The sequence below is a fragment of the Poromitra crassiceps genome (genome assembly GCF_964638095.1).
Source record: "Poromitra crassiceps genome assembly, chromosome: 1".
Classification (NCBI taxonomy): Eukaryota; Metazoa; Chordata; class Actinopteri; order Beryciformes; family Melamphaidae; genus Poromitra; species Poromitra crassiceps.
In genome coordinates this window covers 34,082,190-34,100,039 of record NC_139623.1, presented here as the reverse complement: position 1 = coordinate 34,100,039, position 17,850 = coordinate 34,082,190, and the positions used below count along the sequence as shown (strand labels likewise).

The 17,850-nt window shown below is 42.2% G+C and overlaps 1 protein-coding gene across 1 annotated transcript; it reads left to right on the top strand.

The window, feature by feature from the left end:
* Positions 1 to 5,308: 5,308 nt before the first annotated feature.
* shpk (sedoheptulokinase) lies at positions 5,309 to 15,838 on the top strand (the record flags this gene model as incomplete). Its single annotated transcript, XM_083633737.1, has 7 exons — positions 5,309 to 5,446; positions 5,564 to 5,702; positions 7,645 to 7,819; positions 7,936 to 8,088; positions 8,734 to 8,909; positions 12,326 to 12,526; positions 14,553 to 15,838. 7 exons carry the CDS (start codon positions 5,309 to 5,311, stop codon positions 14,945 to 14,947), a joined length of 1,377 nt encoding a protein of 458 aa, XP_083489863.1. The 3' UTR covers positions 14,948 to 15,838.
* Between the last annotated feature and the right edge of the window lie 2,012 nt (positions 15,839 to 17,850).

Here is a 17,850-nt window from a genome sequence, read left to right as displayed (position 1 = left end):
ATCTGTAAATCCTTTCCAAACCTTAATATTTCTCTGGTTGAATTAAATTGTAGATAGGCCTAGATTACGGTAACTCATGACAAAATTATTTCTGTAGATACTTTGCTTTCATTTATTTATTTACGCTACTTTCTATATTTTATTTGATATCTACTTTTTTCGCACATTGGAATCTTGAATTGAAAAAACCGTGTTATCTACTTTGGCGTATTCTATTCTCCTATTCTATAATAATATTTGTGTTCCTGTAGGCCAGTGGTCCCCAACCACCGGGCCGCAGACCGGTACCAGGCTGCAACGCATTTGGTACCGGGCCGCGAGCCTGGTCCAAAAAAAATTAAAAAATAAATATATATATATATATATAAATATATATATATATATATATAAATATATATATATATATATATATAAATAAATAAATAAATAAATAAATATATATATATATATATATATATATATATATATATATATATATATATATATATATATATATATTAATAAACATAGGCTATAATATTATAGGCTGTGTGTGGTAGTTAAAACATAGTTTCAAGTTGACGTTTATTTATGTTTGTAGTTGAAACAAAAACATAAATACTGTAGGCTACATACAGTACAACACAAATGCTGTTGTTTACCCTTTGTCACCACCTGGTGAGTAAATATATATGTAACTAAAACCATTAAAATTGACAACCGGTAGGCTAATATCCCTACAATTACTTATAGTTTTGCTGTAATATGTGTAGACAGCCTTATCCTTCTCTAAATGTATAGCAGGATTACTAGAATTATTTTTCACAGGAAGGTTTTCACAGGAGGTTTAGACTCTTAACCTAGTTTCTAAACTTTAGAGGGATCAGGGATGGCTGAGGGATTTAGAAAGCTGTGTCTGTCATAACCTGGGAGGCCTTGCATTCCACCTGAGTGGCATTTGCATCCACTGTTTCGACCACTGACATTATTCAATTCAAATCAACACTTTATTCCGGACACAGAGGCGGTCCATAGTACAGTACAATAAAAATAGAAAAATACAAAACACAATAAAAGACAGACGGATACAAAAAGTATCAAATATTTGCATATAAGCTAAAACGCCAAAGGTTCCAAAGCCTTGAGGTGAACCTAAGCGTACTCATGGCAGGATTTGCAAGAGCTGAAATTATGCTGTTTGATGACTCAGATATCCTACACATAAAACTGTACATGAGGTTCCTGAGTACAGCAGGACATGTAGATACACCAACACTAACAAACATTTGACTTGCACTGCTCCTTCTTGGCACTTTAAGCAGCATCCTCATGCCATCATTATATGCCACCTTGAGTTTCTGCATACTGCTACTTTTGGGTGCAAAAAGTTTCAAAAAGAGTGATCTTCACAGACAATGAGCACATACTAAATTTACGTTTCAACATATTAGCCTGTGCGTACATCATTCGGTATTGTCTTTGAATGTCCCTATCATCAGACAGGTCATGAGTTAGATAATGTCCCAAATATTTAACCTCTTCACATGTTTTGAGGACAGTACCAGAGAGAGAGAAGGCAGGGAATTACAATTTATTATCTTATTGTTTATTTGAAGTTGCCATGCTGTGTTAGTAATTGGTTGGTAAAGCCAGAGCAAGTCCATAGTCATGGAACCTAACAAAGTACATTTTGATATAATGTCTATCTAACTTAAAAAAACACACATTTCCATTCTTCTGCCCCTTAGCTCATAACATCTCTATGCTTTGCCCTCTGGTTGATTCAGTAGCACACAATAGACTATGCAAATAAAAACTTAACAAATATAATTTATTTAAATGCAACTTTCCCAACTCTCCCATGTTAAGTAAACACAGTAAGCATGAAGCTCACGTTTCACAGTGCTTCTTCTCAACACACCTGACCAAAAGGTGTACAATAAAACAGAACAGACAGTCAAGGCTTAGAGAACTGTTCTTTCAAGTATAGTACTTTAAAGGTGCTTTAAAAAGGGTATGGCCTGCCTGTATTTTCTCCAACAACACAACATGTTTGTGCCTTCCAAACACCATTGTTATTCAGACTTTTCTAGTAGAACAATATACTGAAACATGGAGGCAGCCATGTTTTCCCAGCGGCGTTCCTGATTGGCCGGTTAATGATGTCAACTACGAGGCGGGTCACTGATTGGCTCGTACGCTTTGCAGTTTCTGCAGAAGCCCTCCCAGGCCTTGAGGCCAGAGGGTCTGGTAGAACAAAATGAAATGTGAGTTCATGGGACCGGCTGGTTTACCAGGCTAGGCTACATGTGTAGTACATACTAGGCTAATTTTCTGAACAAAACATTGGCTACAATAAGAGCACAGCGCAGCTCAGAATCGCATAGATCTGGGGCCATGACTTGCACACAAAAGAAAAAATATTCATACAAATATAGTTGTATAGGTGAGGTGAGGTGTGAAGGAACTACTAGACTGTGATATAATGATCTGTGTTTACTGAATGGACACTGCCACCTGCTGGTAGAAAAGAGGCTTTGATTTGATTGTGAAGACATGAATTAAATCCAATGAGGAGCTCACAACAAAGTCTGTAGTTTTCACAGAGGTGTGGCCAAGTCAACTCAGTACAGTCCCAAGTCAGTCTGTGTTGAGGAGTCTCTAGTCAAGTTTCAAGTCTAAATATACCAAGTCAAGTTCATGTCAGTTAAGTCTGAAGTCTAAATGTAGAGGAGCAAGTCAAATCAGTCCAGTATCAATTTAGTCAACTAAATTTAGAAAACTAAACTTAACCAGAGCAGCAGGCATTATCCACTTCAAGTCTTTAAATTCTTCCTTCTAACCAAAATCCAACTACTGCATTTCATTCAACAGTAGGCACAAAATAAAATAATAGAAAATAAAACAGGTCAGGAGGGAACGAAAACTTAAAATCAATAAGAAAGAAAGAAAGAAAGAAAGAAAGATAGAGAAAGAAAGAAAGAAAGAAAGAAAGAAAGAAAGAAAGAAAGAAAGAAAGAAAGAAAGAAAGAAAGAAAGAAAACAATAATAATCATTTCAGTTTTGTCCACCAGCACCTGTGGCCCATACCACGAATGTAGGATAAGCAGATCCAGGATCTGTCCCTTGATCTGGTTTGGCTTAACCAGATCATTGCCATCTAGCTAGATTCTAGCTAACTCATACCACAAATGTAGTTCTCAACTCGTTAAGTGGATCCAGGTTTTTCTAATCAAGTTGAGATCGCATGCACATGAAAATGCCCGTGCATAGGAGCTCGTGCCCGCAAAAGAGGCGTGGTTTTTAACAACTAGCCAATCACAATGCAATATGGACTGCTCCAGCTTTTACAGCGCCAGACACGCCTATTTCCTCATTCATTCAAAGCGCAAATCGTGAAGCTTTACTATGTATGTCAGAATCAAAATCCGCGTTGGATATTATTAGTCTGTTCCCGAATGACTGTCTAAAGATACCACTTCTGCCTCCACGTATTATACAGCAGCTCAATTCACCCTCTCAATAAAACCTGCATGTCTTTTTTGCGAGTGGAAGTAATGTGTAATCTATCTCAGTCTAAATTTCCAAAATCCGTAGGCGTATTTAGACCATTTAGGCTCAATGAATAATAATGATCTCATGATGTGTTTGGTCACACTGATGGAATAATTCCTATAGGCTAATAGGCTATCAATAAAAAAAAAATTATAATAAAATTAAAAAAGGCTGCTGAACTGAATCGACACGGTACGTGCAGGCATAGATTTCATTTATTTAAAAAATCCTATTTTGTGGTCACATATAGGCTATTGGCAGCAGATTTGCATATCTCCATATTTCATACAAGGACTATGCAGGAAATATGAAGTTCAATCACATCATACAGGCCAAAAGCAACACAGTTGCAGCTGCAAAATGCAGGAGTAGCCTAGAATCATCTGTGTGCAGGCGATCACATATTAAATTGCTTAGATGTAGTAGGCTATTGTATGACCAAACCAACGTCAGCCTCAGCTCCGTTGCGCACAGTACCGTGCTCTTTGGAGACGTTTATGTAACCTTTTTACGCCGGTTTAGTGATATTTCTCCACTCACCCTTCAGCTGCAATCGATCGGCAGGGTCAATCGTATCTAGCCTACTTGAGAGCACAAAAATGAATATATAAAAACATATTCCAAAGTGGTAAGTAGGGCTTAATTTAAATGTAGCCTGCAACAAGTGCAAGGCTTCAGTCCTTGATTAATTCAACAGGAGCCATATGTTTTGTTTTGTTTTTCATTTGAATGCAATGTATTTTTCATGATTTTTTTTTCACCATATGAATGGCAACTCACTGTTTCCAGAGAGCTGATTGGTAAGCAGGTGGGTCTTCCATGGGTTTTGATCTTATCCTCTGAACTTAACCTGCTACAAAGCAGGTTAGCCGTAGAGCATAAGTTGCTATGGTGATCTATCTCGGTAAGAAGTTAACTAGCGTCGTGGTATGGCAAACCTAGGGTTAAACCTGAAGTTACCTCGCTAAGCCACTAATCTTGCTTCGTGGTACACCCCACAGGTTAGCCATAGAGCATAAGTTGCTATAGTGATCTATCTCGGTAAGAAGTTAAATAGCATCGTGGTACGGCAAACCTAGGTTTAAACCTGAAGTTACCTCGCTAAGCCACTAATCTTGCTTCGTGGTATAGGCCTCTGGCTGAAATCTTTTAAGTGTTGTCCATAACAAGTCTGTTAAGTGTTGTCCATAACAAGTCTGTTAAGTGTTGTCCATCACAAGTCTTTTCAGTTTTCTCTATCACAGCAACAACTGCAGGCAGGCCCACACAGGCAATGCACTTCCAGCACCATGGAAAGCACCTGGCAGTGAAACACAAGAATTATAGCACCATTAAAATCCACCACACTGGCCCAGTGCCCACAATATTCTATATTTTAAACAATGTTTATCTTACCTTAGATGTGCTCCTTGACTTTATACTTTTTGCTTGAGCATGGAGCTTCCAATAAGGCCTTCTGATTGAGTGCATAGGCGTACAACTTCGAATACAACAGTATTATACAACAGTATTCGAAGTTGTCTACATTTTGTGAGCTGGGCCATTGGAATGCACTAGTAGTTAGTAGTAGTTAGTACTGTACTATACTGTAGTTAGCTATACAGTAGTATGCTATTAGTATTATAGTTGTATCCACAAAACGGGAAATTACCATTTCAGACTTTGACTTGAAGGCAGCATTGTTGTCTGTCTTCCGACGGTCTACGGTGTCCTCGCAAGGCAAAAAAGAAAAGAAAAAAAAGCGGACGACAGCCAAGCATATGCATCTGCAATCATGTCAGAGTATGTGTTGGGTGTCGATCTGGGAACCACCTCGGTAAAAGTAGTTTTAGTAGAAAGTAGCTCCAAAACAGTAGCCGCGAGTTACGCTTTGCCAACGGCGTCCGATATCCTCGACAACAGCGGATTGAAGGTGAGTCAACAGTACACGTGTAGCATGCTGCCTAACTGGCAGGATAAAGCTAGCAACAATTTTGGCCAACAACAACAACACAGCTCTCAGTCAGGCATGTTTACTGCTGTCACACAGGCTAAGGAGCAGGACACCGGCCGGATAATAAACACTCTCAACCAGTGCATCGCCTCCCTGCCCAGGGACAAACTCAACAATGTCAGCAGGATCGGCCTGTCCGGACAAATGCATGGAGTCTTGTTCTGGAAAGGCAGCGGTAAGACAATAAACAACCAGTGAGTTGTGTCATCTCCATGGTCATCTCTTGGCAGGTACTATATCTATGGGTACTCTCCCCGCCCCTTTGCTGGGAGAGTCTGGCAATGAGTGAGACTACTTGGCAAGTTAGTTGTGCAACAATGATTTCTCTGATTCCTGTGACAAAGGCATTACAGGAACAACAAGCTAGTGCATCATTAATTCAATCAATTAACAAATTAGTTCAATTAATCAATCAATTAATTAATTAGACAATTAACTATTTCACAGAAACGATATGCGATAATATATGATAATAAGTTGACATGCTGAGACAGACCCAACCCCTGTGGAAAATATTCACTAACAGCAGTCAAGTTAATTCACATTAGAGGCAGCACAGGCATGTACATGTTTTTTGTGCTGGCTCTTTATATAAGAAACTCTAATAAACATAAACATTCATCTTTGTTTATACATGAATAGAACACTCACATGTATTTACTGGTAACACAATGATATTCCCGGGATGAGACTAGTAGGAGCACGCACACAGTGCTTGCTTGCACAGTAATCTCTGTTTTCAGTGTGGAGTGTGGACCTGTTCATTGCTACTGTTAGTCTGAGATTATATATATAATTATATATATATATATATATATATATATATATATATATATATATATATTAGGGATGGGCATTTCTAGCAAAAACACTATTCGAAATTCGCTGGCCAAAGTCGACTTTTAATCGAAATTCGAAAATAAAATAAAAATGTAAAAAAAATTAAAAATGTTTTTTTTTTTTTTTTTTTTTTTTTTTTTTTGTGAGTTAAATGTTGCATTGTCTCCCCTGATTCTAAGTATAGTCGAATCGCTTGGTTTGAGCAAGTAAAACAATTTTTATAAGCATTTTAAACAAGGTTTATGGAAAAATGAATGGCGGATGAAATCCCATGAAGAGGGAGAGGTTGTTATAAAAATTGTTTTACTTGCTCAAACCAAGCGATTCGACTATACTTAGAATCAGGGGAGACAATGCAACATTTCACTCACACAAAAAAAAAAAAAATCAATAAACGAATTTCGACTTTCAATAATAAAAGTCGACCTTGATAATAACAACGATTATTCGAAAATTCGAAATTCGATGCCCATCCCTAATATATATATATATATATATGCTTGATGACGAGGATAGGATACAATCCCAAAATATATCCACTTCATTCGCTGTCATGTAGAAATTATAATACATATTATACAATATAAAAGGTAAACTTTCCACCTGATGGAAATAATATAATTCATTTGTTGTTGAACAATGCACAATAAGATGGACTACAATATCTAGAATATACTGTAGACATGTCGTCTCCCACAAGTGTCAAAAGTGAAATTAATCTATTCCTTTACCAGTTGGGAACCACAGAGTTCTAGTGTATTTCATATCTTATTGCTCTCTAGTGGTCATCCCCCTCTGGTGGCTGCATCCAAACCTTCACATTTAGAATGTAAAGTAATGCTACTGAGGCATTTCTACCAATAGAACAGCCAAGAGTAGTAGTAGTTCCCTGCCTACCAACACAAGGGTCACAGGTTCGTGCCCCGTGTTACCTCCGGCTTAGGTTAGAGGTTGGAGAATGTTGTATGCCTCCAGGAAGGCACACAATTGAGAGCTGACTAGGGCTTCACAAATCTTGGCTAAACAGCACAATTTGGATATTGGGCTGTTAGATTTGGCTTTTGTAATCAATCATGCCGATATATTTATTCTGCAGCTTCCTAAAGTGTAGCCCGTCTACTTTTTGACCTGACCACATCTCTAAGTCAAAGGGCGTCTGTAAGATCTGCTGAGAACCAAGGACTAGAGCGATTTTTTACTCTAGAGGCAAAATTGGCAAACAATAATCTTGGATTGACGGATCATCATGACTATAAGGAGTGCTCTCTCCCCTCCAGGCTGTGACTGGTCCAGCAGAGACTCCTTCAGAACCAAAGACACCAGTCAGCTGATCACCTGGCAGGACGGCCGCTGCAGCAGCAGCTTCCTGTCCTCGCTTCCAAACCCAGACTCGCATCTCAGTTTAGCCACAGGGTTCGGCTGCACCACCATCTTCTGGTACATGAAACACAGGTCAGCCCACGCCTCATATGCTTGTTTTTACCCCACTCGTGCGACTGGGCTGCGTGATGAGAATTCACTGCTATTCATTGCTCTGTTAGATATAAAGGCGAACCGTTTGATTGCAGGCCAGAGTTTCTTGAGGACTTCACAGCTGCAGGAACCATCCAGGACTATGTGGTGTCCATGCTGTGTGGTCTGGACGGGGGTGTGATGACTCCTCAGAACGCAGCCAGCTGGGGCTACTTCAACTCCACCACAAACCAGTGGAATAATGACATGTACGTATGGGCCCGATCTCCCATTCTAACAACTCTTGGTGGCATGCTGTTATGGTGTAGTACTTTCACAACATGGGCGTCTGCGGTAAAAGCAAGTAAAAGCACTCGCCTACCACTGCGAGACCCGGGTTCAATTCCTGGCAGCGGGGCTTCCGGCTTGGTCAGACTTTCCTACAGACACAACTTGGCGTGTCTGCGGGTGGGAAGTCGGTTGGGTATGAGTCCTGGTTGCTGAACTGGGGGGAGGGGAACTGGGGGAAATAGCATGATCCTCCCGCACACGACATCCTGCTGGTGAAACCCTCGCTGTCAGGTGAAAAGAAGCAGCTGGTGACTGCACATCTATCGGAGGAAGCATGTGCTAGTCTACAGCTCTCCCCAGATCGGCAGAGGTGGTGGAGCAACGACCAGGATAGAGAATTGCCCAAGTACAATTGGGGAGAGAAATGGGAGGAAAATCTCAAAAATCTTGATAAAAGAAAAAAGGTTTTTCACAACATCGTTTGACGTACTATGCATGCATGCAAAATGTCCTATGTGCACGTTCTGCGTTTAACTGCAAGTTGTCATGACATACTTATGGTGGCTGCAGTATGCTTTGTGTAACCCCCGTAACAAGCGACTTGGTGTGTGTGCACGTTGTAGTCTGGAGGATGCTGGCTTCCCTTTGCACCTACTTCCTCAGTGCGTGGCATCTGGTAGCTTGGCGGGACAGACGCGCTCAGACTGGCATGGCGTCCCCGCTGGCACGCCGGTAGGGGCGGCGCTGGGAGACTTCCAGTGCTCCGTCTTCTCCTGCATGATGGCCAGGACAGACGCAGGTGAACACACCGTCTGTCTCGGGCCGGGGTTGCTCTCTTATGCAAGTTTGTTCATTTCAAGGGGCACGGTGGCGCAGTGGTAAGCGCTGTCGCCTCACAGCTAGAAGGTCCTGGGTTCAATTCCCACCTGGGACGCTGTGAGCGCTGAAGGAGTGCGTGCCCATCCGCATATCCTCGAGTCCCCACTGCCTGGGTGGGGTCATCAAAAGGGCCTTTGCATGTTCTCCCCATGCCCCCTGGGGGTTTCCTTCATATAGGTACTAGGGTTGGCACCATGGACGATGGCATCGACCATCGTCGATGGGCCGACCCCATCGACCTCTGACCCTTCTACATCGGACCATCGTGATTATCTGTTTGAATTAAAATTTGGCAGATTTAATAATAAAAAAGGCTAACTCCACTCAACCGCGACACGCGGGGGACGCACGGGCGGCATTAAACAAGCGGCAAAGCGTACCTTATCCCCAGTTCAGAGAAGCGGTAAAGCGGAGAGGAAGAGAAGATAAGCAGAAGTCGGTTGTGTTGTGAAAATGTTAAGAAAGAAGAAACTTCACGTTCTTTCCTGTTTTCAACCCAATGTGAGTAATGTTACAAGTCTTCAACTGTGAATTCAACTCGCCTGTTTCCAGGAACTCTCTCCATTACATACTGTGTAGGCTGCCTGCTGCTGTGTTTCTATTTCCCCTTAACGTAACCTAATGTTGTTAGGTTAAAAACTGAGCCCACACAAATCTAATGTTAGCCGCCAGTAATTCTGCCCCTTTTCTGCCAGCTAGTTAAATTAAACACACATGTTGTTGGTCACGATCTGTGACGTTAACGTTTGATTGTTTTGCGCCTTTCAATATTGCTGGTAGTTATAGCCTACTGTTTGAATTGCCTGGCTCTGTGCTGTAGTAGTAGCCTATCCAAGCCCGCTGGTCTCTCATGACATGTAGAGCTCAGCTGTCCTGTTGTAAACATGAACGTACATTGCAGTGGCGCAGCCAAACGGCACCGCATGGACTTCATAAATCATTAATTAACCCCACCCCCCGTCAACGACGATGCCATCGTCCATTGCAATGTTTCACTGTGGAACCATCACGATGGTTATTTAGGTGACATCGCACAACCCTAATAGGAACCCCACACCAAAACATGCAATATCCTGGTCACTGATGTGACCAGGATACCGGTGAAGCTTTCCCTGTCAGGTGAAAAGAAACGGCTGGCTACTGCCCATCTCTCGGAGGAAGCATGGAGCCAGTTTTTGGCTCTCCCCAGATCGGCAGAGGGTGGAGCAGCAACCAGGATAAATAAATTAAAATTAGCACTAATGGGGGATAAAAAATCAGGGGAAAAAAAACAAAAAAAACTTTGTTCATTTCAAATGAGAGATTCTGTCGTCGTGTTGTGATGAAGGTGTTGCATGTGTTGGGTAGCTTCTACTAATCCAGTGATGTTTGCCTGTGTTTATGGTTAACTATGAAGCCGTATTCACCTTATGTTCAGACGCGGGGGTGGGCCAAATTCTTCCGGGTCGTGTTAACACTTCCGGCGGTCACGGCGCCAAATATGAAAGAACGTTATGAAGAAGAGAGTTGTTTTTGTAGCGGACAGTGCAGGGGGTAAAATAAAGAACGTAGCCTACTGCTTTGAGCTCGGTACACAGCAAGCAAGCGAGTATCCACTGTTAGCCAGGTCAGATAACGTTATCGTCGACAATGACGAGCACTTTCTTGTAAAACATACCTGGACTCCAACAAAGAAAGCTTCAGATAGTTTTCTCTCCTCCGAGCGCTCGAGCCACTTACGTCTATAAGACCCGCAGACGTTAACGTAATTCCCTGGAATGCGAGACTTAACGAGCCAGTTACATGGGGTTGCATTCTTAGACATTGCCGTTTGCTTTTATTTGGTATGTTACATATAATTGGCAAAATTATTAGTTAACTCATTGAGTGCCATGGACGTCGATCGACGTCAAAGTAAATAGTGACGTAGAGTGCCACGGACGTCGATCGACGTCAAATGCGTTTTTTGACGGTGGGACGTGGATGAAAGCCTCAGGCATCTCCTGTACAAATATGGGAGCTATTGAAGGTGTATAACCTATTTTACGGACTCATTAGGTGGCGACAGTGCTCTCCAGATTAGAGACAGGTCCGGAGAAACAGGAGGAAAAAGCCGTGATCAAAGAGAAACCGATGCATGCTGCAGCCAGAGCCATATAAATTGCTCTGTCTGGAGCTGACGTTGGCTGCGAACAGGAGTCAATCCGCGCCCACAACTGAGCCCCTCTGTCTCTGTCTGTCTGTCTGTATAGTTTCTCCACACGATTAGCCACCAGAAAAGCAGCACCCGACACCAAACCATTCAGCAGTCCGGTTTGGCTCTTCCCTGTCGCGCTGGGAGCCGCCCGGCACACACAAACGGAGCACTCCGAAAATAGAGTGGGTGCGTGAGGCTGTGTAGTGTGGGGAGGAGTTTGCAGCTGAGGGGGGAGGGGGGGAGAGGGGGGTGGGGCACGCAGGGCATCACACAACTACACCACGTCACTACATCAGAAAATATTATCTTCAGACTCAGTGAATGTGCTTGAAATGCTGCATTTCACAAAAGGCGGAATATCTCAGCTAATAATTTGAAACGCCTGTATTTGCTCAAAACGACCTATCTTCTCCGGCTCATAACTAAAGAACGGAAAATGGTATCAATAAACTTTTTTTTGCTGATGATACAATAGAGCCAGCTTGTTCTTTGTGCGTGTTCGGTGTTTACATAGTAATATCACACAATATTCTGTGGGCCTCGAGAAATCACTGAAAACGCTCTGAAAACTCTGGCACTGGGAGCGTCCGTTCTCCAAAAGTGGCTGGCACTCAATGAGTTAATTCAGAGTTAGATGATATTTGAGCATCCAGCCATTTTCTTTTTCTTTTTTTTTGCCGGAAGTCGTCACACGACCACACAACCGGGTCAAATGGGTGGGGCTACATAAGGTGAATTGTATGTTGTAGTAATCATAATACTTAATAAACTTTGTTTATGTAGCACTTTTCGGAAAATAATTTACAAAATGCTTTAGAGCTAACATGCTTTACTGCTAACCAGAACAACAGTAGAAACAGCATGGGAAAAGAGAACAATGGAAACAAATTGACAGTTAATGATGCAAGATCACTAAAAACAAAAGTACAGTATATGGTAATAATGAAAAATAGAAGGGCACTCTCGGAGATCGCAGACGTCTGCCAAGGCCCGCTATGATGATGATGATGATGATGGTGGTGGTGGTGGTGGTGGTGGTGGTGGTGGTGGTGGTCTGGATCCACTCCAAAATGTAATAGGTTACACCCTTCCACAAAGTTTAATGAAAATTATCAGGTATCCATCAAGTAACCATTTGTTTCCTTCTCTTAATGTCCCAGTGCTCAACATCAGCACCTCGGCCCAGCTGACGTACGCCATGCCAGCTGATTTCACGCCTCCAGAGGCTCCTCAGCCGGCCTCCCCCATCTCTTACTTCCCCTACTTTGATGGCGTCTACTTGGCGGTGGCAGCGTCTCTGAATGGAGGAAACGTACTGGCCACATTTGTGGGCATGCTGGGCGCGTGGATGAAAGAGCTTGGTATGTGTTTTGACCTTCGGCACATTTGATTGAAGCGACCCTCATGAAAAAGTAAGTCCTCATAGGAATTGAGTTTGAATGCAGTACCCTGATGCCAATATGAGACATATTTAGCATCAGGGTATCCAATTCCGGATAGCTATGACCCAAAAAATCACAATCATATATCAATATATTTCATCCTGTACTGTTTTCGCTGAGGTTTCTCATCAATTCACAATCCTCCACCTGTCTTTTTAAAGTTGAATATTGTTTTTACCTCAACTTGTAATTGATTTTCTTCCCCTTGATGCAAATGGCTGATAGCACACCTATTTTTCTGATAAAAAAATACATATCCAATTCCATACACTAAGGATCCTTTCTCACTGGGAACGATTTATTTCGTTCTGTTCCGTTCCGCGCCCGGGTACAATTTCCCCCTCTCCCCTGCTGGTCAGCTTTCACATTACAACATTTCGTCGGCGCTCGGGAATGGAACAGAGTGCACTTGCGTCATCAACTATGCCTGGAGTGTATCCTCACCTGTGTGTTGTCTATGTGGTTCGGAACGGTCGGCGTTCACATTCGCAAGTGTTCCGTTCCCGGGCACGCCAAAGCGTTCCCCAGACCACGTGGCGTGGAACAGAACGGAACACAACGTCCACACTCATCAAATGTTATGAATCTGGGGTCAATTTGGGGACAAGCGTGCTCGGGAACGGTACCGGGGGGGCAGTGAGAAAGCACCTTTCGACTCCCCCTCCCGCCGCTGCCCAACCACCAACCAATGACTTCCCAGTGCGCACACATCACTCGCTGAAATCTTTTTTATAAGAGAGGATACACTCCGGGCATAGTTGATGACGCAAGTGCACTCTGTTCCGTTCCCAAGCGCGGAAGAAATGTTGTAATGTGAAAGTTGACCAGCGGGGGAGAGGGGAGGGGGGGCAATCGTTCCCGGGTGCAGAATGGAATGGAACGAAAGCAATCGTTCCCAGTGAGAAATCACCCTTAGTTTCCTCCATGTCGGTGTATTCATATACTCTATATCAGTGGTTCTCAACTGGTCTAGCCTCACGACCCACATTTTTCCTTAAGTCATTAAGTCGCGACTTAAATTTCAGAATTTAGCCTAACTTTGCAACGTCATTTAGCTCCCTTAGCAACAAGCTAGCATGAGATGTTGATAACAATGGATGCCTTAGGTCTTCTAGTTTCATATGGTACCATATGGTATCACTCTGGCTTTTAAAATGAGCCTGCTACAGCCTCTGAAAGCCAGTAATGTTGCCCGCGGACGCCAGCATCCTCAAGGAGTAGAATAACTTTTTTCTCATGCACACATCCACGACCCACTCAAAACGGCCCTGCGACCCACTTTTGGGTCACGACCACAACCCACCAGTTGACGAACACTGTATATTAACCCTTTATTACCCCTTCTTGTATCTCTTACAGATACGTGTAAGAAATGCAGGCTATGTACTCAAAGCTCTTATTTTTCATTTATCAGCCAATACCGATTCTCTAGTCCAGTGCTTGTCAAACTTTTTGAGCCGCGACCCCCAAACCCCCCCCAAATAAATCTTTCTTTATAAAGTTCATAGTGTATATAGCTTTATAATTTATATAATACAATCATTGGTATGTAGGATTTAATAATCATGCAAGAAAAATATGTTTTCTCTTTTCTTTTCTTTTTTTTAACAATCATCCTGCGACCCCCCAAAATAATCTCGCGACCCCCCAGGGAGTCCCAACCTCCAGGTTGAGAACCACTGTTCTAGTCTACACAAAGTCGCCCAAAGTGGGAGTTAAGGCTTCCCGCTTCTTATTTGTGACTAAGTTTGTACTTTAATGTTTTATATGCTTAAATGTGTATAGATATTTATTAAATTTGATACCTAGCTTTTGAAATATGTATGAACTTATGTAAATTAGCTTTCAGTTGGGATGCCGGTAAACACTGGAAATTACGCGAGTGAACGGGAGTGTCCGGAATTGGATACAATTCCGCTAAATTGTTTCCCCTTGTCCCTCTAAGGAGCGGAGCCGAGCGACTCAAGCTTGTACGAGAAGCTGATTGCCTGCGCACTGACCCAGGACAACAGCGACCTGAGGGTGAGCCCCACCATCCTGGGAGAGAGACACGACGCGCTCTGCCTCGCTCAGGTGAGCAACATCTCCACCTCCAACCTCTCTCTGGGTCATGTGACCCGGGCGCTCTGCCGCGGCATCCTGGACAACATGGCTGCCATGATGCCCGCGGCGCGCCTGCAGGAGGCGGGGGTGGGCAGGATCGTGGGGAGCGGGAGCGCGCTCTCTCGCAACGAGGTGCTGAGGCAGGAAGTGGAGAGGGCATTCCCTCAGCCGGTGGAATACAAACAGAACGTGGACTCGGCTGTCGGCGCGGCCATGGTCTTCTGTGACCGACCCTGATTCAACGAGAGTCTCGATGCGGAGGGGAGAACCTGTTTTGTTTACGTGAATAATTCTGAATTGTGATAAACAAAATGAATCCGATGAGCCGCAAGGTGTGACCATTTCACATTCCAGTTTTATTTTCTGAATTGTTTCTGAATGCATTTTGGAATGGTGCCAATTGTTTTTAAAGGTACAAGCACTTAATTCATGATCAACTGCAACTTATTTGCGCTGTGAAACCAAATACAAAAGCCTCATTTGCCAATGCTGGGATTAGAACCCAAGCTTGTATGTGCAGTGGGCTTTTTAAAATGTGGGGGACTGACAGACCAACAGAGATTTATACTAGGTGCAGGATGCAGCTAAAACCCACCATAATGGACTTCACTGTAAAAAAAAAAAAACTTTTGGTAATGTACCTTGCATTTCTGGGACCAATTTGTTGACTTAATGGTGTATTTTTGCTTTTGCCATGGATAAGTGGCCAAATGTAGTCACATCCAGCGTGTCCACTGGAGTTTGATAGCAGAAGATCTAGCTAAAACATCATCTTCTGTAAAGGTTTAAAGGTTTTGGTGTCAGATCCTCAGAATCAAACAATTCTGTTTAACAATCATACAGGGAGGGCGTCTGGGTAGTGTAGTGGTAGATTCCCTGCCTACCAACACGAGGGTCACAGGTTTGCGCCCCCGTGTTACCTCCGGCTCGGTCAGGCGGCCATCCATACAGGCACGATCAAAGACATATATGTTAGGGTTAATACTCCTGTCAGTGCCCCTGACCAAGGCAATGGCAAAAGTACTGGAGTTGGTCCCCGGGCGCTGCACTGTGGCTGCCCATTGCTCCTAGCTTGGGGTGGACCAGCGACTGGGGCAGCAGGGGGAAATTGGCCAAGTACTGTAAAATTGGTGAGAAAATGGGGAGGAATCAGAAGAAAAAGAAAATCATGCAGGGAGAAATCAATTGTGGATGAAACAGAGCAATTTCTGCATCCTCAGTCAGTAGACCATGATGCAATGCAACCACAAGACAAAATTATTTTAAAAATGGGTGCAGATAGCTCTTTTTCTCACCTGGAAAAACCCTTGCTCCGTTATCTGTATCTCTATTGTTCTCTGCTACATGTCTCCATCAAACCCACAGCTGAATGCAACAAGTACACACCCGTTCTTTGGGTGTTGTCGAAAGGCATTCTGGGAAATGTAGGAAGTGACTGACAGAGTAGGGGAGGCGGAATGAGGGTATTGATTAGCTATACTTACTCAGATTGGTCTTTTCTTGCAGGACCCAGGTGGTGTTAGGGCTTCCTCTCCGGTGACAAGCCAGCTCCTCTAACCGTTTTAATTTGAGAGCTTTACTTTAGTTTTCAAGTGACAAGTTTGTGTCTTTCCAGGTCTTATTTATGATTTGATCATGGCTGCTCTTGCTTTGCCTGTCCCTGATTTGAACTCTTCATTTGGGCCTCCATCCACAGGTCAGGGCTGAAAGTAAGGATTATTTTCGTTGTCGATTAATCTGTCGATTATATTCTCGACTAATCGATTAGTCTGTAAAATGGTGAAAAATGTCGATCACTTTTTCTCCAAAGCCCAAGATGACATCCTTAATGTCTTCTTTTGTCCTGACCAACAGTCCACAACCCAAAGATAATCAGTTTACTGTCATAGAAGACTAAAGAGCCAGAAAATATTTACATTTAGAGTTTTCTTGTCTTAATCATTGCAGCTCTACTACAGTTATAGTGATTAGTGATTATAGTGAAGTAGGTAAATCTACCTACTTCTGACCATGGTTATAGGCATGTTATTGTTATTGTTCATCCTCATGATCTTTGTTTTCAAGGAGGTGACCTTCAGTTCAAGTGTAACTGCTATTAAGCCTTATGGATCTTTTTCTTGCATCTGAGATAACAGCTACAGCCGAGCTAATCTAGATCAGATTAAGAGGGAATTGGAGTACATCTTGGTTTGACCTCTCACAAAACACTTCCACTGTGTTCCTTTACCAATGTTCTTAATGGTATCTGTGTATTTGGATGCAATTTAATAATTCCACATGCGAGTCATGGATTTTCCATCAGATGAGGTTTGGTGTCCGGCAAAATTGTGGCAAACCATGAAGTCCCATGAAATATTTGCAGCAATAATGTAAATGTAGGTAATGATAACTTTATAGAATGTAATGTAAGTAAATACAGTTGTGATGGAAAAATACAGAAGATATCAGTATTATTAATAATGCTACTCATAATCCTACTTTATGAGTTAGGTTATGATATATATATATATATGTATATATATATGTATATATATATGTATATATGTGTATATGTATATATATATATATATATATATATATATATATATATATATATATATATATTTTAATGAATTCATTGATTTCAGCTGAATTAATTTGTGTTCATGGTGTAAATAAATCATTGTTAATAATCCATTTCTGTCTCAGATCTTTAACATTTTAAAGGTGAATGTCACTGAATTCTAACTATAAAACCTTACTCCAATGCCCCAGAATGGATAAATAAGCTTGGTCTACATGTATGGTAAGAAAGTTACTGTAACGGCATCAAGGATTATCTTCTGGTTTACATTTTCAGGTTTTGAATGGATAGCATACTGTCTTTATATGCAGAATCACACTTGTGTTGAACAATTGACAAAACATCTGAGGCTTCAAAATGGAACAGATCCATTGCCGTTGAAGCAGCAAATGGCCATAGAGTGTTATGCACCACTCACCATTCTCTGGTTCCTACTCTGCTGAGAAAGTAGTTTATGATCAGAAATACGTCTTTACTGTGCCATGCCAACAGTCATGCATCTGGCTCTGATGGACTGTGAATCTTGCTTATGAAAGTGACATAGAGGAAGTGTGTGCTCCGCAAAGGAAATCAACCG